Below are 27381 nucleotides of genomic sequence, written 5' to 3' on the forward strand. Positions count from 1 at the left end.
CAGATAAGGAGCTTCCCAGACAAGAAGGAGTTCATCACCACCAAACCAGTATTACAAAAAATCTTAGAGGGACTTCTTTAAGATGGGAGGGGGGTTAAGGATGGGTGAAAGGGGAAGGGATTAAGAAGAACAAAGTGGTTGTTAGACAGTAGTCAGGGGGATGTAGGTTATAGCATAAGGACTATAGTCAATGATATTGTAATAACTAGGTATGGTGCCAGACAGGTGTTAGATCTATCAGAGTGATAGAGGGGAATGGGGTTGGGGACAGGGTGAAAAAGGTGAAGGCATTAAGAAATACAAATTGATAGTTAATACAGTATGGGCGATATAATCAACAATGTTGTAGAGATCATGTAAGGTGCCAGATGGGCACTGGACTTATCAGGGGGATCACGTCACAGACTGTGTAGATGTCTGACCAATGTGCTATACACTTGAAGCTGAAGTAGAATAATATTGAATGTCAACTATAACTAAATATGTAGGTATATATAGCCACGGGGTGTGGAGTACAACATAGGGAAGACAGTCGATGGTATTGTAACAGCTATATAAGATGTCAGCGGGGTAGTAGTTTGGGGGGTGGGTAATCACTCTATGAGGTGTTTAAATGTCTACTACGTTGCTTTGTAGTAAATAAATAAATAAATAAATAAATGAATGCAGATTCTTAGGCCCCACTCCAGATCTCTGAATCTGGAACTTTGGGGATGAGCGCCCCCCAGGGGGTTCTGATGCCAGGAAAATTTGAGAACAAATGCTGTAGAGTTAGGATCTAGGATTCTTTCTTTTTTTTAAAAAAAGCAACAGAACTAAAGAAATTAAAAATCTTACTTGAATCTTTCTTAAATACGGCAGATAAAAGAGTTGCAAGAGAAAGAAAGAAAAAAGAGTGAGAGAGAGGGAGGTGGGGAATGAGCAAGGAAGTGGGAGGTGGGGAGAAGTGTACTCTGCACTTCCCCAGATCTTAGTTCACTTGATGGTCACTGCCATCTTCCAAGCAGGTAGTGTAATTTCTGTTAACAGATGATGAACATGAGTCGCAGAGAATTTAAGTTAATTGGCCCAAGTTCTCGCAATTTAGCGAGTGGCAGAGTTAAAATGCGTGTCTAGGTGTCTGTCAGACTTGAAAGCCTAGGCTTGCCCCCAGGTGTTCTTTCCTTTCATTCTAAGGGCACCTGCGGAGCCCGATCCTCTGTCAGGCAGTGCACTGGGGAGCCTCCTCGTCTTGGCGGCACGGTTCCACCAGACACACGGCTGCGGAGCACTGCAATGTGGCTCATATAACTGAGCATCACAATTGCCAGTTTCATCACAGATGTGGCTTGCATTAGATTTTCTCCTGAACAGATCTGCCCGAGAACAAGATTTTGGCCAAAGGAATGAACTGCACGCTCCTCTGCAAGGGCATCTCCCAGGGACACCAGTGGGAATTTCCCACACCTGGGCCTGTGTTTAGTTGAGAAAAGTGAGGTTGACAGGAGGGCAATGCCGGGCAGGGAAGCACAAGCACCGCTCTTGGATTTGCTGACTCTCCCACTCTCAGGGGTGGAGAGCTCCTGTGAACTTCTCATCCAACTTCATTTCTAGTCATTACCCACCATCTGGCACTCTGCAGGCAAACTCCGCGGGGCCGCGTGAGGGCAGGCTGATACACGGGCTGGCTGGTACCAGGTGCCGAGACAGGCCAAGTTTGGCATCCCGCTCAGGAGGCGGGAGGTGAGCGATGCTCTGTAGATGTCAGGAGCAGGGTATCAGTCTACTTCTACAAGTAATCTGTGCGTGCTGGCTCTGTTTCAAGGTCAGGCCTCAGAGATTGCAGCAGCAGTTCTCTTATCAGCTCCAAGCTGTAGGCCAGATAAGGGCAGACAGCTGTAAGGTCAATGCCCAAGAGTGGCTTCAAAGACTCAGTACAGCCCTAAGCAACTGCTGGCATCCATTCTTTCAAGGTGACAATTTGGAGGTCATCAAGTCCAGCCCTCTTATCTTACAGATGGGGAAACTGAGACCCAGAGAAGAGGGAAATCTGATTTGATTCCCCCAGCGAGTTAGGGGCTGAGCTGGGTGTGGAACCCCTGAAACAGGCCCCAAAGGCAGAGATGCTGTGTGTGATCCAGCTCCCTTGCTTGAGACCTCGGCACACGAGCTTGTAACTGCACAGAGAATCAGGGCTGAGCTCTGAGTGGCCAGGCTTCTGAGTTGCCTCCCCCATGGGACCCTGTGAGCAATGTGGCAGGGCCCCTCTTCCTGTTCCTCCTGTGGCATAGAGGTCTTCTCTGAGGACACTGCCGGGGGGCGGGGGGGGGGCGCATAGCACAGATCAATAGCAGTTCACCCTCTGCCACCCCGCATCTCCTGCCTGGTCCTTGCAACCCCCATCACTACCCTAGTGCTCTTTCTAACAGTAATTTTGAACGATCCCTCCGGCCAGCTGAAGATTTTCAACAGCTGAAGTCCAGGCTCTTTGTCCAGCATCCCTGACCGGCGTGACCCGGCCCCTGCCAACCTTTCCATCCGGTCCTCTATTCCGAGTCTCCCGTACACCATGTTTCTCTAGGCCTCTGTGCCTTTGTGAACCCGATCCGCCTTTCCAGACCACTCGGAATATCCTACTCCTGTTTGCCCATCTGGATAATTTTTACTTTTCTGTCAAGGCTGAGTGAAACCTTCCCTAACCACGCGGGCAAGTCCCCCCACTTCCCCTCCCCCGGGCTCTCACCCTAGGGTCACCTCTGTCCGAGCACTTATCACACAGTATTGGGACTGTTTACTAACAGGTGAGAACTAAATAGTGACTGTGTTGTTTCTATTCAGAATAATGATAAACAGAGAGACTGCAGGGAGGAGGGAATGCAAAAACATGAGCCAGGCACTGGATCTCACTGCCACTTCCCCAAATCCACAGCTCTTAGTTCTGTTATTATCCCGTTCACAAATGATGAAACAGAGGCACGGGACATTCAGTGACTTGTCCCGGGTGGCAGGGCCGGGCTTCTGTCCCATTCTCCCTGACTGACAGAAAACAGGTCTGAACAGGGAGATGGCTCCTGGGCTCATCTCTCAATTCTCTCCCTGGGACCTTCCTTTTTGCGTGCAGACCCTGGCCTGCCCCAGGAAACATCTATCTGCATTCCTGGCTTTCTTGGGCACAGTCAGCCACGTCTCCCTGATTTCCCTGGGGTGCCACTGATCACTCTGCTGTACCTCAGCCCCCAACTCCCCCAAAACCTCAGAGCCATGCCCGCCTGGCCTACTGCCTGCAGGGGCCCAGCCAGTGCCAGGAGTGGGCTGGAGGCCCCAGCAGCCTGGTGGGAGGGAGGCAGCCCAAGAGCTGGGTGCAAGAACAGGCACCTGGCATACCTCTGGACTGGGTGGCTTCCGCTGAAGCCACCAGCACTTTATCTTGAGAAATACTGCCTGTGGGACACAAAGCAGACAGACATTCTGCCATGTGAACCAGGCCCAGGCTTCAGAACAGACATTACATCCTCCTTGGAAGATCACACCTCCTTGGTCTCCTCTTCCCTGACATTCAGGGGGCATTCATGTCCCACGTGCTGGACGCCCTGCAGTCCCAGGAGGAAAGGCACCTGTCCTGGGGCCCTGGTGTGGCTCTGCAGAAAGGGCTAAGACCAGCGATGTGACACTTGGCCTGGCAGAAACAGAACCATAGGTTGTGTCTGGTGCAGTGCACATTGATGGAGACTGCCGCCTGGCACCTCCCCTCCCTTCCTGAAGACACTGACTACCTTTTCGGGGCTCTTTGCTCCCACTGTCAGAAGGCTTGGTGGGAGGGACAGGCCTGTCCTCACCACCACAGTGTCATCAGGGGTAGGCATGGCCTCTGAGATCAGACCCCTAGCGAGCAACGCCAGGACTGAAGAGTCAGGGGGGATTCAACTTTCCAGCACCAACCCGCTCACCGCTTTCTGTTCCTGGCTCCAGGACCCCTGAGCAGCCCTGAGCCTTCCCTTTCCTGCCCCTTCCACAGGCAGCTCTCTCGCTCCCGGATGATTGATGATTCTGTGGCCCCATAGCCTCTGGCAATTGCCCCTGCCTGAGTTAGCCAGAGCTGGCTTCTGCTACCTGCAGCTGGGTCTTGGAAGACATACCCAGCAATGGAGGAGACACCATAGTCCAGCAGTTACTTGCCAGAAAGACCTGGGGCTCCGTCTGAATCCCTGTAGTGAACCGGCCTCTCCCTTTGGTAGCATTATGCTGACACCAGAAGAGGGATGTTACTCTGCTTTACTGATAACCTAATTCTTCCCACCAAACACAAGCACCTAATGGGTTTAGCAACTCTGTTTGTCCAGAGTGCCAGAGCAGGCCTCTACCCCCGCCTTTGTGAACTTTGCAGACTCCCTGGCCTGCATTGCCAAGATATGAGAGTCTGGGAGACCAACACGATCCAGTCTGTAAGGAAAAGACGGCTTTCACAGGGCTGAGCGTGGGCAGTGTTTGCCAGGTAAAATTCTGGTCACCAATTACAATGTGTGGGGGGGATTTTCTCCACACCACCAAGCAACTTTCAGACACCAGCTGGGTGTCCTACAATTTAACTCCATTCTGACGTTATCTACTTGGAGATAGTGTCAGATTTCACAGGTTAAGGGTTCAAGCCCCCCTCCCCCCAACACAAGTCCCGGTGGGGTGGTCACCTGTGCTTCTGACCAACCTGCTATTACTGGAACTTCTAAGGACCCCCTCCTTAGGTCCGATTAACTTGCTAGAGCGGCTCACAGAACTTACGGAAACATTTTACTCTTTAGGTTACCAGTTATTACACAAGGATATAACTCAGGAAAGGTCAGATGGAAGGTATGAGCAGGTATGTGGGAAGAGTCACAGGACTCCATGCCCTCTGAATGGGCCACGCTCCGCACATCTCCACGTGTTCAGCAACCTAAAAGCTCTCCAAATCCTGTCCTTTGGGTTTTTACGGAGGCGTCATTACGTAGGTATGGTACATGGAATCCCTGGCCATTGGCGAGGGACTTAACCTGCAGCCCCTCCCCCCTCCGCAGAGGTCAGGCTGGCGACCGAAAGTTCCAACCCTCTAGTCACAGGATTGGTCCTGTGACAACCAGCCCTCACTGTTAGGCGCATTCCCAAAGTCACCTCATTAGCATAAAAAAGGACACCTTTACCGCTCTCCTCAGGTAGGAAATTCCGAGGGTTTTAGGAGCTCTGTACCAGGAACCAGGACAAAGACCAAATATATATTTCTTATTATAAATCACAATATCACAGCAGGCAACTACCGGTAACTGCCCAGGTTGGAGAAGAGGCCCAGGTGTAATGGTGCCTTAGGGCCTATAATCCCAGCTGCTTGCTGGGGCCTGGCTCCTTCCGGACTGACCTGGAACCAGCCTCAGAGTATTGGTGGAGCGGGGCTCTGCGGCTAGAGCTGGCTCAAGCTGCAATCCCCATCCCCACCCCACACTTAGTGATTGTGGGGGCCCAGCAAGAGTCAGAGGTATGGCTGAAATGGCTGGGGGTGGGCAGGAGGCAAGCACCGCCTGTCCTGAAATTGTCAGGTTTCTCCACTAGATGGCACTCACAGTATAACTTTTCTTTATATTTCTAACTGTCTTGAAAAATTGATTTAAAAAAAATATTGTTGAAGAGCACATATAGAACTATGACTTACAATTCATATAGCTGATCGTCTGCATTACCATACTTGGTTTCCTATCATATTTCCTAGAGTTGTCGTTCTCCCCCTCTGGGGTACTGGGTATGGCAGACGTGTCCCCTCACCTGATCTTCCCCAGCCAGAACCATGAGTCCAGGAGACGCTATGAGTCTTTCCTCCACAATGCTCCCCAAAGTCAGACTGAACTCCTCATGGCCCACACCTGGCCACACCGAGCAGCCTCCTGTGCAGCCCTCAGCCCCCAAGGCCTTCAGGCATGTGCAGAGGCAAAAGGGTAGAGTTGGCAGCACTTGGCACCTGCACGAATCTGGTGCTCAGACCACTGCAGTGCTTGAGACCTTGATGGTGTGCAGGGAGCTTTCCTTCCTATAAGTGGATCCCTAGACCTCACAGGCCCAGGTGAGAGAGACGCTAGAACCTGAGCCAGGTGCCTCTACTGGAGGGCAGCTTCAGTGTGTGTTTTTGGACGTCACACTGCCAGGGTACAAGCCCTGAGCCAACTACGATCTGGCTGTGTGTCCTTGGGCAAGTCTCCTATCCTTTAACGTCCAGTGCCCTTTTTAATAAAATAGCCATAAAAGTACCCCTTGGATGTTTTGAGTACTGTGGTAGGAAAAATAAAGCCCCCACAGAGATGTCCCCTTTCCACTCAGTGTCCTAATCCCCAGACCTGTGAATGTTACCTTATATGGCAAATGGGTTTTCATCCTCCCAGAATCAAGAAATCCTTGTAAATAGCTCTGACCCAGATAAAGAGCATGCACACTGGTGATTTACCCCATCTGGTCCTTGGGGCACCAGCCTTCCTGAATTTATGACGGAGGCGGGGGCGGGGGGGGGATTGGACCTCCACCTTTCCATCCTCCAGTCCAGGCCCCTCCCCGAGCCTTTCCTTCCCTGTGACCAGCTCCCCCGCCCCAGACGGCAGAGCTCTGTCTACCTCCTTGCCCTCCCTCATTTCCTCTGTCTTCTCTGCAGAAGGCTTTACTCCTCTTCCATAGTCAACCAAGCCTGCATCTTCCACGCCCTACCCGGGATCGCTCTGTTAACACCTTCTAATGTGCAGTTTAGTACCTGCAATAGATGAAATGCCCAAGTCGGGGGTGCCCACAAGAAACCATGGTGCGGGAAGTTTGCATGCCAGGTATGCAGCTGGAGGGTTTCCCTGTACTTCAGCTTCAGCCCGTGCCTCCTGGAATTCCCAGGATGAACAGAGCAAAGATGAACACGGCCTGCCCCAGGCTTACATTTGGTCACTCTGGCTGCTTGCTGCTGGCTGGCCTGAGCCTGCGCTGATCCGTGCCTCGGTCACCTCATCAGAGTTGTTGGGTTGCCATGCTGCTCTAAAACTGTAAACTTCCTGGCTCAAGACCCCAGTGGGGCCCTGACTCAGTCAGTTCACAGCCACCTCTTCCCAGAAGGGAGTTAAAATCAGATGCACACTGCTAGGACACCGGCCCAGAGCCCTGGCCCAAGAGTCCCATCCACACGGGTGGCCTCTTCCTCAAGCCTGGAACTCTCCCTGAGGGCCTTCTCTGTCTGTAGGCAGCTTGGTCCGTGGCCAGGGCAGACCAGAAAATGCCAGCATCAGCTCCCCAGGAAGCAGTTCTCAACTAATGGCTGGTGGGAGTCGGCAGGTACACTTCCGGCCTCCTCACTCCCTGGGCAAGACCCCCTGGGGCCTGCCCCCTATAGTCTCCACAAGTCCCCACTGGAACGAAGCCCTGGGTGCCACCACAGCAGCTGGCTGGCAGCACACTCTGACTGGCTCTCGTCCGTTCCTGTTCCCTTCCCCATGCTTTTTGGGCATCATCTCAGAATAAACTGCTCAGATACCAGCTCAGGCTCTGCTTCTGGTGAAGGTCAGGCTAAATACAACACAGCCTGACTGCAGACCCTGGCCCTTCTGTGAACAGACTGGCTCATCTGCTTGCATTTTTTCACATCTGCTTGGATTTTTCACATTTACCTAGCTCATAACAATCACATTTTAAAACCAGGGACTTTAAAAAATTGTTTTGTGACTGCTAACATGACAGCAGTTCTTTGGGTTAAATTATTTCCTTTCCTCCCACCACACAGCAATGCTGTTTTGGGATTCATGATAAAGCTTATTTTAATGTTCTGAATCAGTGCTAGCGACTTATGTGCATATGACCCAGATTTGTTGTGTTTGGACTTTCACCCTAAAGCAGGAGTGTCCAAACTTTTTCCAACGTGTTTCACCAAGGGCCATATGCGGTAAAATACACAAGCAGCCGGGCCACTCACGCGAGGTGAAGTACGTATTGCCTCGCCTGGTTTGTTTAAGTAAACTAAATATATTTTTGGAATTTGCTGCGGGCCAATTAAAAATGGATTGCGGGCCGCAGTTGGCCCGCGGGCCGCAGTTTGGACACCCCTGCCCTAAAGTATTCATGTTGATTGGTTTCTTCCCTGGTGTTTACTGTGAATTTAAAAATTTACATTTTCCTCTTACTCCACAGCTAATGACCCAGGTAACTGATTGGATTTTCTAATTTTCCCCCAAATTTGCAATATCCTCTAGATTTGGCCCAAATTTCCAAGTCATGCTTGGAGGCAGTGTTGGAGCATCATGAAAGAGCTCTGCCCTTCCCAGGCTAGAGGTGCAGTGACAACCCCATCAGGGCCACCAGCACCAGCACAGCACAGAGCTGCAAGGTGCTCAGGCCTACCTGGGCTGATCTCAAACAGGTGCTTTCCCACATCCTCAGGGCCAGGAAGAAGCTCGGTCACCTGCGTCCCTTGTAGAGAAATAAATCCCTAAAGGAAAGAGACAAACACAAACACAAACACAAGGGTATGAGATGGCTGGCAAAGGACTTCTGTGGTCAGGGCCCCTGGAGAGGGAGGGCAGGCTGTGGGGTCAGGGGCCCAGCCCGCCAGGCCCTGGCTGGGCAGGTTGGGTGCCAGGAGGAGCGCAGGCCTCGTCTTCAAGGCAGGTGTGAGGAGAGCTGAGGCCCTGCGTGGGTCCCGGATGGAGTGGGGACATAGCGTCTGCATATACCATCAGAGGAGCTCCGCCCAGCACGGCCAGCACTGCCCAGACTTGTTGTTCCCTTGGTTACAGCATGGAAACCTAAGTCTGGAGCAGGGGGAAAGCTCCCATCAACCGGAGGGCTCCCCTTTCCAATGTGCCCATCTTCAGCCTTTTGGCAGCAGGAGTTTTAGGCTGTAGTGGGTCAGGGAAAGTCTGGCACACTGGAATTGGCTTCTCCTAGTACGTAATTGTCTCTGAGATGACAGGGGGAAAGGATCAGCAGATCCGCGTGGGTCCCTCCTGGCTGGGAGAGATTTCACTTATCTTAATTGTTTAATGGGAGTCAGCTGTCACACAGGAGGTACCTAGCACACATCATGCCATATGCCTGGTGTACTTGTGTGTGTATGTAATGCTAAAATCTGGCAGCAAGGCTGAAAGATGCAAGGACAGAGCATGGGGTGTAGGGATGGATAGGCTGGGTTTGAGTACCAATGCTGTACTTCCTGGCTGTGTGACCTCAGGGAGATGGCGTAACTTCTCTGAACTTTAGTTTCCACATCTCTATTATGGAACAGTAATTGCTACTTCTCAGGGATGTTGAGACTGCAGATTCCTGTTCAGGAAGTTCTGCTCTAGATGAGGTACTGTCATAACCATCTTGACTTACCTTTCCCCACCCACAAGGGTAGACCTTCTTTGTCTCCCTTCTCGGTTAGTGCCTGATATCTGTTGAGGCCTTTCTTTATTTGGTTCATGCTCAGATTTGCTTAACTCATACTGCGTGTGGCTCTGATTACACGCTTTTTAGCTCTCTCCATGGGAAACCCATTTTAAACTCCATCCCTACAGCCTAACCATCTGGGTTTGAATCCTGCCTCAGCTACTACTAGCTGTATGACTCCCGGCAAATGGCTTAACTTCTCTGTGCAGCCTACTAAAGTACTATATAGTAGTATAATAATAGTACTTTGTGAGGCTCTGGTGAGCATTAAATGAATTAGTACTTGGGGAGTCCTTAGAGCAGTGCTTGGAGCATAGTGAAGGCTGTGTGTTTACCAAACAAACCCCAGATATAATCATGTGTCAGGGCTTCTGTCATGCAGGGTCTCTGGTCCCGCTCCCCGCACAAGAACGCAGGATATGGTGAGGCCAAAAAGGAACACCAATGGAGCCATACATAGGGGAGTCATACTACTATATTCTCGCTGGCAGCTGGGTTGGAGACACAGGAAGCAGGAGCCACAATCTGCCATCCGCTTCTCTGCCAACCAACAAACCAACCCTTTGCTAACTGCAATCCGTGCTTGCTAGCTCAGCCACGGCAGTTATATCAGTGGCCAATGGCTAACTGGTTACAGCTGATGGCCATCTACTACCCGAGCCAGCACCTTTCCACGTGAGGCCCAGAGCCTGCAAACTGCTCTCTGGGACTCTGTCCCCACAACTTCCTACCAGGTGGGGAACAGCATCCTTGTGTCTGCACTTGCCCAGGTGAGGGGCGTGGCCATCTGCTTTATCTGCATGGCCTCCAGCCCCCCACCCTACGCATGCTTACAGAGCACTTCTCTCCCCATCCCCATTTTTTCCAGGTGATTCCTGGCTTTAAAGGGTGACTGAGCCTCCACGTGGCTGCTGGAGTCTGGTGCTGCAAGCACTCACGGAGACACCTTTGCTCATTTAAGCGAGTAAAGGCAGAAGATTTTTACCCACAGATGCTTGCTTTAGAGAAATTACAGCAATAAACCAGAGAACTGTCTGGTTTTCGGCGTAACTGAATGACCGCTTACTTTGTTTCTAGGGAACCTGGAGCTACTGGGAATAAATTAGGATTGCAGCCCCAGGATGGGGAGCCATGCCTATTAGAAGGTGTGAGTGAGATCCATCACTGGCTAACAGGACGGGTCTTGGTGTTTGCTGTTTCCGTGACTGTCTCGGTGTAATTCTGGGCACTTTGCTCTTTTTTTTTTTGTGCCTCAATATCTGTCACCCGGAAAATGGGAGTAGCAATACTGATATTGATATTACTTTCTACCACAGCTAAATGAAAAAGAAGTAGTAGCTACTGTTTACAGAGCTTGTGCTATATTCCTGGCTCTTTGTCTAAATTATTGGATTTAGTCTTTCAAAAAGCCCCATGGGAGTAGCTACTACTGTCCCATCTTCCTGGATGAGCAGATGGAGGTCACAGAGATGAAGCAACCAGCCCCGGGTCTCCCTGCTAGCAAGGGTGAGCTGGGGTGTGCACCCAGTGATGTCTGATACTGGAGTACTTTGCTCTCCATATCTTTGACAGCAGCCGTTGGCTGGCTTTGTGTGCACGAAGCCGCTGCAGAAAGCCAGGCTGTGTCTTTGGGACCCACCACTCACCTTTCTGTCAGGTGAACCCCAATGTCGTCCCCACCACTGCAAGGGGTCCTCAGAACTGGCTTGTGGAGCCACCCAGGTCCCTCCTGCCTCCCATGGATCAAGAGCACAGTTTTAATCCCAGCATTTTCTCAGGCACAGAGTGTGGGGGAGGGGTTGGGAGGGACAAGAGCAGAGGGCATCTGCTTTCCTGTTCTGGTATGACATTGGTTAAGACTGTGATGAAAAGACACGTGACGAGTCAGTATGAAGCCTCACTTGAAACATTGCAGGTAGGTCTCACCGTTGAGTGAGCGAGCATCAGTAACCCCGGGCTTGTTAAAACACAGAGCTCTGAGTCTGGTGGTGTGGTGGTAAAAGTTTAACAACAGGCCCACCAAGAAACATATGGCTACCTGATCTGTCGTGTTTGCCAACTCCTATGACATAAACGCATGGCTAATTTTATGACATAATGGAACATAGAGCCGGGACGAAATGCACCGCGGTGCTTCCACCACACAGATGCAATGAGCTCAAGAGCACAGGTAAATGAAGTCAAACAATCAGGGAGCGATGCATTCTGAGTACTTACGCCTTTGTTTTTAATACAATTTACCTAATTGCAGGTTTGTGTGATTTAACTACTAACAATGGAAGCGTCTAACCACTGGCTGGCAAGCACAGGACTGATGCATCTAGCCCTGGGGTTTCTGACTCAGTACGGTCTGGGGAAATAGGAGAACTTACATGTCTAACCAGCTTTCTGACCAGTTTTCTAGGGAGCAACTTTGAGCACTACTGGTGTTAGGGCACTTAGAGAAAGTAGCCAAAGGAAAGTTCCCTTTCCATGAGCTGACTCAGCACCTGTTTCCTCATGTGTAAAAATGAGGATAATAACAGAATCTACATCATGAGGCTGCTGTGAGGATTAAATGACTTGATATTTGCTCACTAGCCGTGGAGAGCTGGGTCTTCACTGAGCTTCTGTGCCTCAGACACACGCAGGTCACAGCGACCAGGGCTACCTGCCTCAAGCCTCTCAGACAGTGCCTTAGATGAGAGGGGTTCTGGAATTTCCCTGAGGAGCCCAAAGCGAGTGTTAGCATGCTGGAGGGGTCAGCCAGCCTCCTTACTGCAGTGCTTGGCAAGGGACAGGGGCACGTCGTTTGTGCCTAGAACCGCACAGACAGGCACCTAGGTGCAGAGAGAAAGTGTGCAAATTCCAGGCATATAAGAGGTTCCCACAAAGGTTAGTCCCCATCCCCCTTCCCTGTGTGTCTGAGCTCATGTGCATTGGCTTTGTTTTACTATTTACTCAGGCTGCACGTCCAAGTTTGTCCTGAGAGGCTGCAGCTGACTTAATTCTTCTGCAGCTCCACACCAGTGCAGTCCATTGGTGCAAGTGACTAATGACAAAGGATGTGCCATCCTGTCTGCATCCAGCAGGGCTCCACTCTCAGACCGGCTGCCGTCTCACCATAGCTCCACCTCCCCAACCTTTGTGAATATGCCAGCCTGAGGGTTCCCTGAGCAGCAGGTGGAGCCCCTGGCCAAATCTCCAGAAACTCATTTGCTCAGAGAGTAACCTCTAGGAAATGGGTAAGGCATGCCCAGTAGAGGGGTCTTTGGGATAGAGTATATTTCTTATATTAGTGTCTAATTCACAGGTTTATTCAAAATCCATCACTTCTACAGCATATTAAATGCAAACTCCAAGAACCCTGCAGGGAGCGGGGAGCAGCCTTGTGGTTAGCCTCGCTCCCCTCATTTGACTAAACCCAGCAATGGGGAACCCAGGATGTGGTGCAACTCTCAGGGGCTGAGGAAGATGCTCAGAACCCAAACAGCCTCCTAGGTCAGATTCCCTACATATTAGTTATCTATGGCTGCATTAAAAATTACCCCAAAACTTAGCTTGAAACAACAGTAAATATTATTCTCTTGAGGGTTTCTGTAGGTCAGGGATTTTGGAGTGGCTTGGCTGAGTGATTCTAGGGTGGGGTCTTTTATGAAGTGATAGTCAAGATGTTGGGTGGGGCTACAGACATCTGAAAGCTTGAGTGAGGCCAGAGGATATGTTACTAAGATGGCTCCCGCAATGGAAGATAGAAGACTCAAATCCAACTTCTAGGGATGAAAAGTACAATATGAATGAAAAATACAGCGGATGGGATTAATAGCAGATTTGATATTTCAGATAAAAAGATTATAGAACTTGAAGATATAGCAATATAAACTATTCAAAATAAAACACAGAGAAAACAGAATTGAAAAAATGAAAAGAGTATCAGTGGGATGAGAGACGACTTTGAGCAGTCTAATATACGTGTTATTGGATTTCCTATAAAAGGAGAGGGGAACTGAAAAATATTTGAAGAAATAATGGCTGAAACTATTCCCAATTTATGAACAGTATAAACTCATAGATCCAAGCAGTCCAATGAGACCCAAGCTCAAGAAACATGAAGAAAAATACCTGAAGACATATCATAACTAAATGACTCAAAGTCAGTTATGAAAAAATCTCTTAAAAGTAGTCAGAGGAAAATGATATACTATGTACAGAGGAGAAAGGTAAGGATGACATCAAATTTTTGTCAGAAACAATGCAAGTGAGAAGTTAGTGGAGCAACATCTTTAAAGTATTGAAAGTAAAAACTGTCAACCTAGTAATCTGAATCTAGTGAAAATATTCCTGAAGAATGAAGGCTAAGAAAAGACCTTGTAAGATATACAAAAGTTGAAATAATGCATTATCACCAAAGTCACACTACAAGAACTGCTAAAGACAACCCGGCAGAAGGAAAATAACATTAGGTGGAAGTAAGGATCTACATAAAGGAATGAAGATTACTGGAATGGTAACTATGTGAATAAGTATATAAAATTTTTTTCTTACGATTTAAGTCTCTTTAAAATATAATCAACTGTTTAAGTGAAAAGAATAGTAGTATAGTGTGAGGCTGATAACACATGTAAAAGCAACATATGTATCACTAACAGCATAAAGGATGGGAGGGAACAAATATGAGTATACTGCTATAAGTTTCTTTTACTATACATAAGATGATTAATACCGTTTGAAGGCAGACTATAAAAAGTTAAAGTTGTATACTAAAATCTTAAAGCAACCACTAAAATAATAAAACGGTAAAGGTAAGCCAACAAATGAGATAAAATGGAATACAAATTTTTTAATTAATGAAAAAGGCAGAAAAAGAGGTGAAAAAAGGGAATAGGACAAAGAGGGAACAAATAGCAAGATGATATATTTAAACTTAACCATATCTACAATAACATTAAACAAAAATTATCTAAATACCCCTAATTAAAAGGCAAAGGTTGCCACACTGGACAAAAAAACAAAACAAAACAAAACTAAACTAAACTAAAGTTCAACTGGTTACATTAATATCAGACAAAAGAGATTTCAGGCCAAAGAATATTATCAGTGATAAAGAAGACCATTTCATAACAATAAAAGAACACGATGATCATAAAAGTTTATGCACCTAATAACAGAGCTCCAAAATACATAAAGCAAAAACTGATAGAACTTCAAGGAGAAGTTAAAAAAAGTTATAGTAAAAAAATTTCAATATGTCTTGAAATTTGTGAAGTAGACAAAAAAATCAGTAAGGATATAGATGACCTGAAAAAATACTGTTAACCAACTTTACCTAATTGCTGCCTCCCACAACAGCAGAATACACATTCTTTTCAATGGGCATGAAACTTTTACTAAGATGGGCATAAACAAGTCTCAATAAATGGAAGAAAATTCAAATACATAATATGTTCTACAACCACGATGGAATTAAGCTAAAAATCAATAACAGACAGGTTTCTGGGAAATTCTCCAATATTTGGAAGCTAATTAACACACTTCTAAATAATTCATAGGTCAAAGAAAAATTTAAAAGTATTTTGAATTGGATAAAAATGAAAACAGAACATATATAAATATGTGAAATGCCTTTAAAGGAATACTTAAGAGGTAAATTATAGCATGAAATGCAGATACTAGAAAAAAATGAAAGCCTCAAATCAGTGACCTGAGTTTTCACTTTAAGAAACTACACAAAGAAGAGTAAATGAAACTCAATGTAAAAGAAAGAAAAAGAATAAAGATTAGAGTAGCTATAAATAAAATGAAAAATAGAAAATAGTAGAGAAAAATCAGTGAAACCAAAAGCTGTTTCTTTGAGGAGATCAATAAAATTGATAAGGTTTTAGCCAGACTAATTAGGAAAAAAAGAAAAGATAAATGATCAGTATCAGGAATGAAAGAGGTGACATCACTACAGATTCTTCAGATAATAAAAGGACAATAAGGTAATGTTAAGTACAACATTATGCTAATAAACTTGGCAACTTAGATGAAACAGACAAAAAAAGACACAAACTACCAAAGCTCACTCAAGAAGAAAGAGCTAAATAGCTCTATATCTGGTAAAGAAATAAAATTTGTAGTTAAAAACCTTCCCACAAAGAAAACTCCAGACTCAAATGGCTCCACTGGTGAATTTTACCAAATATTTAAGGAAGAAATAATACCAATACTACACAAATTCTTCTTGAAAATTGAAAAAGAGGGCATACTTTCCAACGTATTTTATGAGGTCAGTATTACCGTGATATAAAACCAACCAAAGACATAACAAGGAAAGGGTACCACAGAACACAGATACAAAAATTCTCGGTGAAATTTTAGCAAATCAATTTCAAAAAACCAAAAAAACAAAACAAAACTATATATATATATATATATATATATATATATATATATATATATATATATATATATATATGAAAATACTAATGACCAACTGGGGTTTATCCCAATTATACAAAGTTGGCTAACATTCCAAAATCAATCGATGTAATTCACTGTATTAATAAACTAAAAAACAGAAAAGACACAATCATCTCAAAAAATGCAGAAAAAGCATTTGACAAAATTCAACATCCATTCTTGACGCAAACTATCAGCAAACTAGGGATACAAGATAACTTCTTCAATATGATAAAGGGTATATAACTAATAAATGAGTGGGAAGATTGCAGGGTACAAGGTAAATGCACAAAACTAAATCATATCTCTATATTCTAGCAATGAACAACTGGACATTGAAAATCAAAACCCAGAGGGTAAGGGGGGTGGGAGGTGGGAGATGAGAGTAAGGGGGATCAAATATATGGTGATGGAAGGAGAACTGACTCCGGGTGGTGAACACACAATGGGATTTATAGATGATGTAATGCAGAATTGTACACCTGAAATCTATGCAATTTTACTAACAATTGTCACCCCAATAAATAAATTAAAAAAATTAAAAAAGAAAATCAAAACCATTTTAATTGCATCAAAAATATGAAATGCTCAGGGATAAATACAACAAAAGATGTACAAGATCTGTGCACTAAAAATTATAAATCATTGCTGGGAGGAATGAAAGGAGATATACATAAATGGAGAGATATACAATGTTTGTCAGTCAGAGGACTTACTATTGTTGAGATGTCAATTCTTTCCAAATTGGTCTATAGATTCAGTGCAATCCCAACCAAAACCCCAGTAGGTGCTTTGCAGAAATTGACCAGCTGTTCTAAAATCCGTGTAGAATTGTAAATGGCCTACATTAACTAGATAACTTTGAAACAGAGTAACAAAGTTGGAGATCTAACGCTGCCAGATTTCAAGACTTATCATAAAACATTGTGATATTAGCAGTAAGATAGATTATAAAACAGAATATAAAGTTCAGAACTAAATATCCGAGGTCTGACAATTAGGATCGCGAACTTGCCACCGTGCACTTATATTGGCAGCACTGTACAAACAGCTTGGTAAGGTTTCATAACCCTTGTATACTCGTATATACTGGGGGTGCCAAAAAATGTATACAAGTGGACACTTTGGTCAATGTTGCTCAAGCAGTAGTTCGTCATAATCAGAAGTGTCTGGACGCTGATGGTAACCACTTTGAGCACCTCTTGTAATTGCAGAAGTCAAACGTGACTTGTATATATCGGTATATATTGAGTATTACAATCTTAATAGTTTTTTCCTGTCTTAAAATGTGTATGCATTTTTTTTTTGGCACCATGTTTTGGCACCCTGGTGCCAAAAAAATGTATACACATTTTAAGACAGAAAAAAACTGTACTAAAATTGTAATACAATGAATGATGCTAGCATTCATTTGATTAATTCCATCTTTTGAGCGAACATCATACTACACTTTGCTCCATAATACAATTCAACTTCGAAAAGTAATACATAGATAACATCTCTTAAAATGTGTATACGTTTTTTTGGCATCCTTGGTATATGGATAACTAACTTTTTACAAAAGTTCAAAGGCAATTCAGTGGAGGAAAGATAGTGTTTTCAGCAAATGGTGGTAGAACAATTCCATATTCACGTGCAAAAAAATGCACTTTGATCCATGCCTGACATTATCTACAAAGTTATATTCAAAATGCATCATATACCTAAATGTAAAATCTAAGACTGCAAAACTTCTGTAGAAAACTTTTATCACTTTGGATTAGACAAAGATTTCTTTTTTTTTTTTGAAGTGCTTATACGAATTTAATTTACATATGGCAGGTAACAACATAGATAATATACACTGTAAAATATTTTACTTAGATTATTATCAATAGCATCCTTCTAAAAACAATGATGAAAAATTGATGATATTTAAAAGTATAAAATAACTAAAAAGACAAAAAATATTTTAATATTAGAAAAAGCAAAGGTGAAGGGAGGAGTGTTATGAGCTAAATCTTTTTACTCAGCTCTATTGAGGTATAATTTACAAACATGCATTGTGAAAGGATTCCCACCATTGAGTTAGTTAGTTAACATATTAATCACCTCACATATTTACCTATGTTTTGTGTATGTGAGAACATTTAAGTTCCACTCTCTTAGCAAATTTTTCAGTTATAAAGTTCATGCTTTTTTAATAGCCTCTCCCTATTTCCCCACCCCTCAGGCCCTGGCAATCACCATCCTACTCTATTTCTGTGAGTTTGACTATATATTCCTCATATAAGTGATACCACACATAATTCATCTTTCTGTATATGGTTTATATCACTTAGCACATTAGGCAAAGATTTCTTAGACAAAACATTAGAAGCAAAATTCATAGAAGAATTAATTGATAATTTGACTTATTTAAGTAAAAAAACCCTGTTCTTCCAAAGATAAGAATAAGAGAATGAAGATACGAGTTACATACTGGAAGAAAATATTTGAAAATCATACATCTGGTACAGGCCTTGTGCCCAAAATATATAAAGCACCCTCAAAACGTAATAATAAGGAAACAAACTAATTTTTAAAAAAGGCAAAAGATTTGAACAGATATTGTAAGACGATATAGGGATGGTAAGTAAGTTCATGAAAAGATTCTCCATATCACTAGGGAAATGCAAATTAGAACCACAACGTGATACCACTACATATCTATTAGAATACGTAAAGTTTAAATGACTGACCATACCAAGTGTTGGTGTGCGTGAGGGCCCAGAACTCTCATACACTGCTGCTGGGAGTGTAAAATGTGCTACCATTTTGGAAAAGAGTTCAGCAGTTCCTTAGAAAGTTAAATGTACATCTAGGATATGATCCCGCCGTTCTCCTCCTCATTATTTACCCAAGAGAAATGAAAGCCTATGTCCATACAGAGATTTATACATGAATGCTCACAGCAGCTTTATCTTTAATATACAAAAAGCTGGATACAGCCCAAATGGCCATCAACAGGTGAATGGATATACAAACCTCAGTACAGACATATAATGGAATACAACTCAGCAATGAAAATGAATAAAACTACATGCTACAAATATGGATGGATCTCTAAATAAGTATACTGAGCAAAATAAATCAGAATATGTACTGTCCTATTCCATTTAAATAAAATTCTAGAAACTGCATACCAAGCACCTCGGTGGTTGCCTGGGTTCAGGGGCCAGGAGGGGCAGAAGGGGGGATTACAAAAGGATATAAGGAAACTTTGGGGGATAATAGATATATCTGTTTGTAAGATAATAGATATATCTTATTTGTAAAGATGGTTTCATAGGTGTATACATATATTAAAATTAATCAAATTGTACATGTTAAATAGTTTATGGCATGTCAATTACACTGCAATAAAGCTGTTAAGAAAAATTGACACTTGATTTACTTATTGGAAAACTTAAAATATATATATTAACATATATAATATATACTTGTTATATATAAGAATGTATATTTTAACATACAAATATATGTATTTGGTATATAAAAAATATATTTTTCAATATATATATTTGTTTCCTAACAAATTACCACCAATTTAGAGGCTTAAAACAATAAAAACTTGTTTTCTTACAGTACTGGAGGGCAGAAGTCTGAAATGAGCCTTACTGGGCTGCAGTCAAGAGCTGGCAGAGCTGTGTTCCTCCTGGAGCTCAGGGGAGATGTTGCCCAGCTCTTTCCAGCATCTAGAGGCTGCCTGCATTGTTTGGCTCCTGGCCCCTTCCTCTAAAGCCAGCAGCACTGCATCTTGAAATTGCTCTCCGGCGCCAACCTACTCTCCTGCCTCCCTTTCCCACTCTAAAGGACCCTTGTGATTACATTGGATCCACCTGGATAATCCAGGATAATTTATTCATGTTAAGGTCAGCTGATTAGCAAACATGATCCCATGTGCAACCTTAATCCTTCTTGAATAGAATAATATTCACAGATTCCCAGGTTATGGACATCTTTTGGGGACCATTATTCTGCCTATCACAGTATATTTGGAACAATTTGGGTGTGTGAATCTACTTCAAATGTAAATTTCATGAAATCCAAATACAGACCAAGTATTTTTGATGAAGACTTTATGTCCAAATTGTGATTGCTGTAAGCGGATCTCAAAGACATAATATAAAAAAGAATGTAAAATATCTCATTGATAATTTTATATTGCTTACATATTCAAATGATAGTTTTGGATATGTTGGGTTAAGTAAAATGTATTATTAAAATAAAAGACAAAGAACCCAGTAGAAAAGTGGATAAAGGGTAGCAACAAGAAATTAGTAGAAGAAATACAAATGGTCAATAAACAAGTCATGAGATTCTTAATTTAAAAGGACTGCTATCTAATATTGGGGAGAGCAAGCAGAAATGGGCATTCTCGTAAACTTTTGAATGATGATAATTGGATAAAACCTTTTGGAAGCAATTTTGCAATGTCTAAAATTTGAAAATGAAATATCGTTTCATCTAGTGTTGAATTTTGAGAATGAATTTGTTCCAAGGAAAGACAAACACACAACAATATATATAACAATGTTCACTGTAGCATCTTTCTCTACCAGAAAAAATGGAAACCCACTTCCTTACCCGTGACTCTGGGAGTGGTTAAATAATTTCTGGCACAGCCACATCAGAATGAAGTAAATACAAAAGGCTTCTAAGCTGAAATGTTAAAATAAGAGGAGTCTAGAAAATGATTTTAGTATGATCTCATCCCAACTTCTGTTACTGCCCTCACTCAAGAACCCACAAGTTACACGTAAATACATAGAAATGGCACAGAAAGCTTACACTTTGGGAGAGAATGGTGGGAGCACTGAGGTAGCTTTTATGTTTCGCCCTGTAATATGTGCATTAAAATAAGAAAATTTAACATAAAAGTATATATATATATATGTAATATATATATAAAAAGGTAGTCAGCTAATTCATGGGGCACGGCCCCTGCCTGAGTAATGGGCTCTTGCCATCTTTCCATTGTCACTCCCCGACTGAATGCTCCCCCTCTTAATGTGTCAAGCGCCAGGCCAGCCTTTCTGCAGCCTGGAGTGCCCATCTATCACTCCCAGGCAAAGGAGAGTGACTTTCCCTCTCCTCTCCCTTCTGCAAACATTTGGAGTGGCAGGCCGCTTAACTTTTAGTGAAAATTACTTTCCAAGTTCTCTAACCAGAGAGTGCACAGGCCCCGAGGGGCTGACGTAGCATGTTTGGCAAGGACTGATCCCTCTGGGGACAACTCCCAGGGCGCTGATTGTCTGGAGAGCTCTGTCAAGGGAAACTGAGAGTAGCAATAACAACAATGACAAAGGTTTCTGTTCACTCGTCTCCATTCAGATGACTCACACTCAGAACTTACCCAAGTTGTGAAGAAATAAGCAACAATTACGTCTTAGTCTGAGATGACGGGGAGCAGCCATGAAAGCTCACAGGTGCTAGCTTCAGACAGATCTGGTTTCATCCTGACTCCACTGCTTAGCGACAGTAAGCTAAGTGTTTAGACAAGTTTGTCTCACTCAGTCTCAGTTCCCTCTCTGTTCAATGGGATCCTCTGGGAACCAAAGGGCAGAGAGTGAGCAGAGGACCTGGAATGGGGCTGGGCTGTGGCACGCACCCAGGAAGGCAGCATGGTGGAGGCGTCATTAGTGAGAGCTGAGGACGGCTCGGGCTCAGACGAGGCCGTCACAGTCAATGCCTGTGGCGAGCCTCAGTTTCTTCTACCTGAGCAAGCCTCAGTTTCTTCCTCTGGAATGTAGTGTGTTTTGAGGATTTTATGAGCTAATGCCCTGACAGCATGGGGTTTAGCACCTGGCGAGAGTAAGTGCTATTGTTATGGTTTGTGAATTATTACAGAGCCAAGGAATAGAGTCCGCATATGACCATTTTACAGGAATTGGAAAAAAAAAAAAATATATATATATATATATATATGTTCCAAATGTGTGTGTGTGTGTGTATGTATGTGTGTGTATATATATATTTAAAAATAATTATAGGGGTTTGTAATTAGGGTGCCATTGTCACTTAGGTGGGACTCAGCAGGTCCAGGACGGAGGCCTGATTTTCTTACTATGAAAATGAGGATATTAACCAGTGTGCTTCATTCCTCACTGCGCTGCCTGAGTTGGTGCTCTGTAAGTGCTAAAGGCTGGATGAATATGAGTACTTCTCGTAATTATTCTCTTAGAACCTATTCTGACCACTACACTGGTTTATTTGGTTTGTTTCTAGAAACAATCCCCTCTGCCAACAATACCATCGCTTGTGCCACAAAATAAGGTTGGATGTAGATGCAGGAGTCTCCAGGAAGGCGGAGGGTGGGGTTCCTCCTTCCTGGCTTGTGGTGACAATCCCATGGGGATCTTCTGCAGGGCCGGGATGCCTGTACTTCTCCCACATATCTGAGTTTTGGGGTTTGGGATAGTTCTGAGCTCTTCATGCGTAATTCAGCTCTCTCTCCAACCAGATCAAAGCCTGGCTCTCTGGGAAGTCCATTTTTCACCTTGTCTAGAGGAAGACTGTCTGAAGAACCAACTTCTGAAATGCTTCTTAGCAAGTGGCATGATAAGATTTTCCACTGGCAGCCTCTTGGAAAATTGCAGACACATTTAAAAAAGTAATCACTCAGGGTTCCTTATCTCCTATAATTCTGATTATGGTCTCAGATCAATCTTAAAAAGCTTTAGCTTCTGACACCCAACCAGGAACTGAACCGCTCCAAATTTTAAATAACACAGATCAGAATGAATTCACTGCCAAGTACAGAAACATCCTCCCTCTTCCTTATCACAAAAGCCTGTAACCATGGTCTATTACTGTCCAAAACATAGATATTAAAAAGGCAGCCTAAAGTTGGAGACAAATTGCCTCTTGGTTGAGGACTCTCCCTTCGTAAGGAGTTGAGATGAGTCACGTGTCAGCCTCATCTTTTGTTCATGAGTTTGTCCTGAAGCTTCTCCTGACAGACTCCAGTGCATTCCAAATGCCTTTGGGACACTCCATGGTCTGCTTTCCCACTGTGTCTTGGGCTACACTTGGTGTCTAGAGAACCTGTCAGCATGTGAGCCGTGCCCCTTGGGGCAGAGTGTTGGAGGAACAGCACTGTGCCCTGCGAAAAGCAGGGGCTTTGGGGTCTGAGCACCAGCTTCCTGCACCTTCCCGTACTGCCCCAGCTGGCCACAGCCCGAATCCCTCATCTGCAGGGCCACCCAGCCTGCTGGGGCCTGGGACAGACTTGTCGCTCTAAGCCTGGGGCCTGGGCAGAGCCTCTCCCAAACCCCAGGGGGTGGGTCCTGGATTTCCCTTCAGATAGTTCTGTGTCACTCCAGGATCCTGATCTAGACTACCCTGGGAGGTCGTGGAGTGTGAAAATGACTGCTTTTACTCCCGACTCTCTAGACTGGATAGTCTAAGGAGGCTTCTTTGCCTCCTTAAAGTACCTGGTGTTCCAGGTGGAGGAGTTAAGGGAAAAGCTGACATAAACCTAATCCCTCTGGCGCCTTCGGAGTTTGGTGGTTGTGTTGGTCACTGCAGTGGAGGGCAGGGGCATGCAGAAGGAACCAGCCCACAGAGCGCATGTGCTTGGAGCTGGCTAGAGGGGCGAGGTCTTCACTGGCTACCCACTTCTTTCCAGTATCTTTTCTGACCCAGGACTCAGGAAGATGTGGGTGTTGATTTCTGCCCCCATTGAGACTCACTGTGCCCTCGGCTCTTCAGAGCCTGCCTGGAGGGTTTGGAGAAGCCTCTGCTGTTTCTCCAGAACGGGGAACCCTTGGTGGGCCATGCTGCCTGGCCCCTACTCCACACCGTGAGGAGATCAGGGGGACACAGGGAGTCTCCCCAGCCCGAGGTTTGCGGCACAGACCACAGGCCTGCTTGTGCATGGGTAGTCTTGCCATGTTTCTGGCGCTGCACAGCTTCCAGCTATCTCCGCCACGATGAACAGGCTGTTCCTCCTGGAGGCTCACCCTGCCTGCTCAGGCTGGCCTGAGCCTCAGAGCACACTCCCTCAGAAGCTTGTTCCTGCTCAGAATACACACTGTTGAGACATGTTGGTCCTGGGTCCGTGGGCTCGCCTTAGATGGCAGGGGCCCTCCCTCAGCTGGAATTGGTTTGGTTCTGTCTTAATGCTACAAGCGAGGCGCTGGAACTAGGGCTGTGCTGTGGGTTATATGGTGCCGCTGGGAATGGGGCATGCGACGTAGTTGAGAACAGGCTAGTGTGAGAGGCATGGTATAGATTCTTTTGCACTGACCTGTGCCAGGCTGACCCGCTGAGCTGACTGTTGTCAAGACGCACATGCTGTGTTCTGCTGAGGAAGCATCCCTTGTGAGCCTCTGCAAAGCCTGCAGCCGTCATGCTCAGCAGACCAGGCAAGGCGCTGGTCCCACAGCAGCTCCCCCAAATCACCTCCATTTTGCTGATAAACAGTAACTCAGTCTTCTACTCCTAATGTATTAAGGAGTTAGAATGCCCCAATATAATTAAAAGTAAGTTATGCTCACCTAAGCAATGAATAAAATGTTTTCCTTGCTGCCTCAATGTCATTCGATTCATTTTTCTACCGAGTAATTGATAAAACTAGTAATTTACCAATCAGTCTTCGAGCTATTACTGTAAATTAACTGGGTTCAAATGGAAGCCAAACAATTGATCTGTTATAAGTGGGGACATTTAAGTACAGTAAGCTGACTGAAATTAGCAGGTTCTGAGAGGAGCTGATTACATTTACATGAACAGCCAGCGACACCAAAGGAAACACAAAATTTGTTTTTAGAAGGTGAAGACCCATGTTGTAGGCAGTGTCACTCGGTGCAAAAGAATTCGGGGGCAACTTGACTTGTGATTTATAAATTCTTGAGTGTGTTATCAGGCCTCCTAGCAACTTGGTTTTCTTTCCCTATATCAGTGGCAAATGATGCATATAATAATTAGTATTCATAAGATATTAGATATTCATAAGATATTGCTGATGTTATCATTCTAGGAGCCTACTTTCAGAACCACTAGTGGATGGTGCAAGATAAGCTTCAAAACACATATTTTGGGATGATTACTTCAATTTTATATTTTTCCCTGACATGCCACATGCACAAAAACTATTTTAACTAAATATTGTTTAAAAATTGTTTAAAAACATGTTGGCTTCTACTGCTGATTTGAATTTAGTAAATGAATTTCTATTTGATTTAAAATAACTTGACTAGAACTTTCATTTTGATCTGTTTAATAGTGGGGAGTTTATACTTCTCAAATATCTGCAAAAATATAAAACACCCTTTTAAAAAAAGCCATAAATTCTGATATTTGAACCTAAATAAATGATGACTCTCTTTTCATAAGACTTGAATGAGTAATTCGTCACAAAAGAAGCATTTGAAGTTGCCCCCAAAGACATTTTAAACAAGAAAACATTTATCATTTCATTTTCAGTTCTGCAAGACTAATGGCAATATTAATATCAGTCCCTAATTAACTCATGCTGATTTCTAATGTGCTGTGGACAGTTGCTCAACAGCTGCTGAGGTATCCTGAGGCGGCAAGTGGGGCGGGCCTGTGTGGTCTGCCTCTCCTACACACGCATGCCTGTTCCTTCTGAGTGCAGCTAGACTGACTGGAATTTGCTGCACCAAGATCTGTGGTAGCAGCTAGGGAGGTAAATTAGTCACTTACTGTTCTGTGGACAGAGATTTGCAGGTGGAAAGTACAGAGAAGGAAGTGACGTCAGGCTTTTTAGGACTCCTCAGGAAGTTCAGTAAGCCAAATGTGAACAGCTGCAAAGACCCATGTCATCAAGGTCTGTATCCATCAGCTCTCTTGCTGCCAACTGTGTCCCCACAAAGATCTTTGTCAGGTGCCACAACTTGAGCTCTGCATAAAATGGCCGCCTGAGTCCACAAGTGGCACCGACAGCAGGAATTCTGGAATCTGCTCTGCTCTGGCAAGAGTCCCAGAGCTCTCCTGCTTCTTCAGCCTCATGTCTTACTCATCTAGAATGGAACTTCTGAAAACCACTATGGTTTGGCTGACTCTAGTTATTGGTCCTCCAGTCTTCCTTGCCTTATAAGGGCTCCACTGACCTCTTGGCTTTGAGAGTTGAAAGGGCACTTCGACACCATCTCTGGCCAATGTTCTTCTACCTAACGACTGACTCCCCTCAAACCACTTAGTGAACTAATGGTCTATCCTCGGTGTGCCCAGCATTCGGGACAGGAGCTCCCACCTGCCAAGCAGACTGCTAGTCTGGAAAGAGTGTTTCTCACGTATGGTGGCATGGTGGCCTTAATGCAATTCCATTTGTCCTGGCTACAGCATCTGGAAGGTCACAGAATGTAGCCTTGTTCATGAGGATGCAGTGCCTGCCCTTTCCAAGATTTCTCTTCACCGGATGATGTGGACAGGAGTTCAGACCCTCATCATCCTGCAGGCCTGAAAACGTGGTGTCTTATGAGACTTTCATTCTCTAGTTGTGACCTGATCTGACCATGGCAGAGCTCAGTGGGGCTTCCCCTCCCTTGTTGTAATGTCTGTGCATCTCAATAGGACCCACAGACTTCAGTAGCTTTTCTGGCAACTACATCTCACTGTTAGTCTGCATTGAACTTTCAATTAATTAAAACTCTTAACTCTGCCTCCTTCATCCTACTCTTAAATCTAGGTCTCTCAATTCTATGGAATCAAGTAATTTTTGGAACCAACGGGAGCATTTCATATTTTATCTTAACAATTTCCCATGAAACCAGCCTGTCAAGATTTTGAATCTCAATGCTGTTTTCCTCCTTTGCTGTCCCTCAAGCTCTGTAAATTTGCTTAGCGTGTTTTGGTTTTTCAATGTCATCAAAAATAACACACAATAGCGTAATGATTAAGAGAATGGATTCTGCAGTCAGGTTGTTTAGCTTTGGACCTTGGCCCTAGTGCTTACTAGCTTTATGTTATCTCAGGCAAGTCATTTGACCTCTCTGTGCCTCAGTTTCCTTATCTGGAAAGAGGAGATAACAATCATTTCTAAGTTGTTTTAGTCATCTATTGCTGTGTAACAAACCACCCCAAAACTTAGTGGCTTAAAAAACAGTGATTTTTTTTCATTATTTCTCACAATTATGAGTCCCAGATATTTAGGCAGGGCTCAGCTGGCAGTTCTTCTCCACCTGGCAGGGTCCAGAGTCACTCACTCAGCTGCATTCAGCTGGTGGTTGGAATGAGCTAGAAGGTCCAGGAAGGCCTCATTCGTTTGTCTGGGTCATGTGGTCTCTCTCCTCCACATGTTTCCTCATCATTCTTTGGTCCACCTAAGCAAACTTACAGCATAGCAGCAGCTTCCCAGAGCAAAAGCAGAAACTCCTTGGTGTCTCAAAGACCAGACCTGGAACTTACACAGCATCACTTCTGTCTCCTTCTATTAGTCAAGTAGTCACAAGGGCAGTTCAGATGCAGAGGATGGGAAATAGACTCTACTTCTTATTGGGAGGAGGGAGGTGCATTTGTGTAGGACGGGGAGGAATGGGTGGTGGCCATCCTCAGAGACAATGACATATCTTGTAGAGTTGCTGTAAG

The 27381-nt window shown here is 44.5% G+C and overlaps 1 protein-coding gene across 4 annotated transcripts in view; it reads right to left on the reverse strand.

Annotated features, from left to right (window-relative positions):
• Positions 1-27381, reverse strand: part of ARHGAP22 (Rho GTPase activating protein 22) — a 207607-nt gene that overhangs the window by 95907 nt on the left and 84319 nt on the right. For all 4 annotated transcript variants that reach the window (XM_033129704.1, XM_033129700.1, XM_033129703.1 and 1 more), the window contains one exon: positions 8359-8446. In XM_033129704.1, coding sequence (XP_032985595.1) covers positions 8359-8446 — 88 coding nt within the window. The remainder of the gene's footprint in view (positions 1-8358; positions 8447-27381) is intronic.

Source organism: Rhinolophus ferrumequinum, chromosome 16 (assembly GCF_004115265.2).
Source record: "Rhinolophus ferrumequinum isolate MPI-CBG mRhiFer1 chromosome 16, mRhiFer1_v1.p, whole genome shotgun sequence".
NCBI lineage: Eukaryota > Metazoa > Chordata > Mammalia > Chiroptera > Rhinolophidae > Rhinolophus > Rhinolophus ferrumequinum.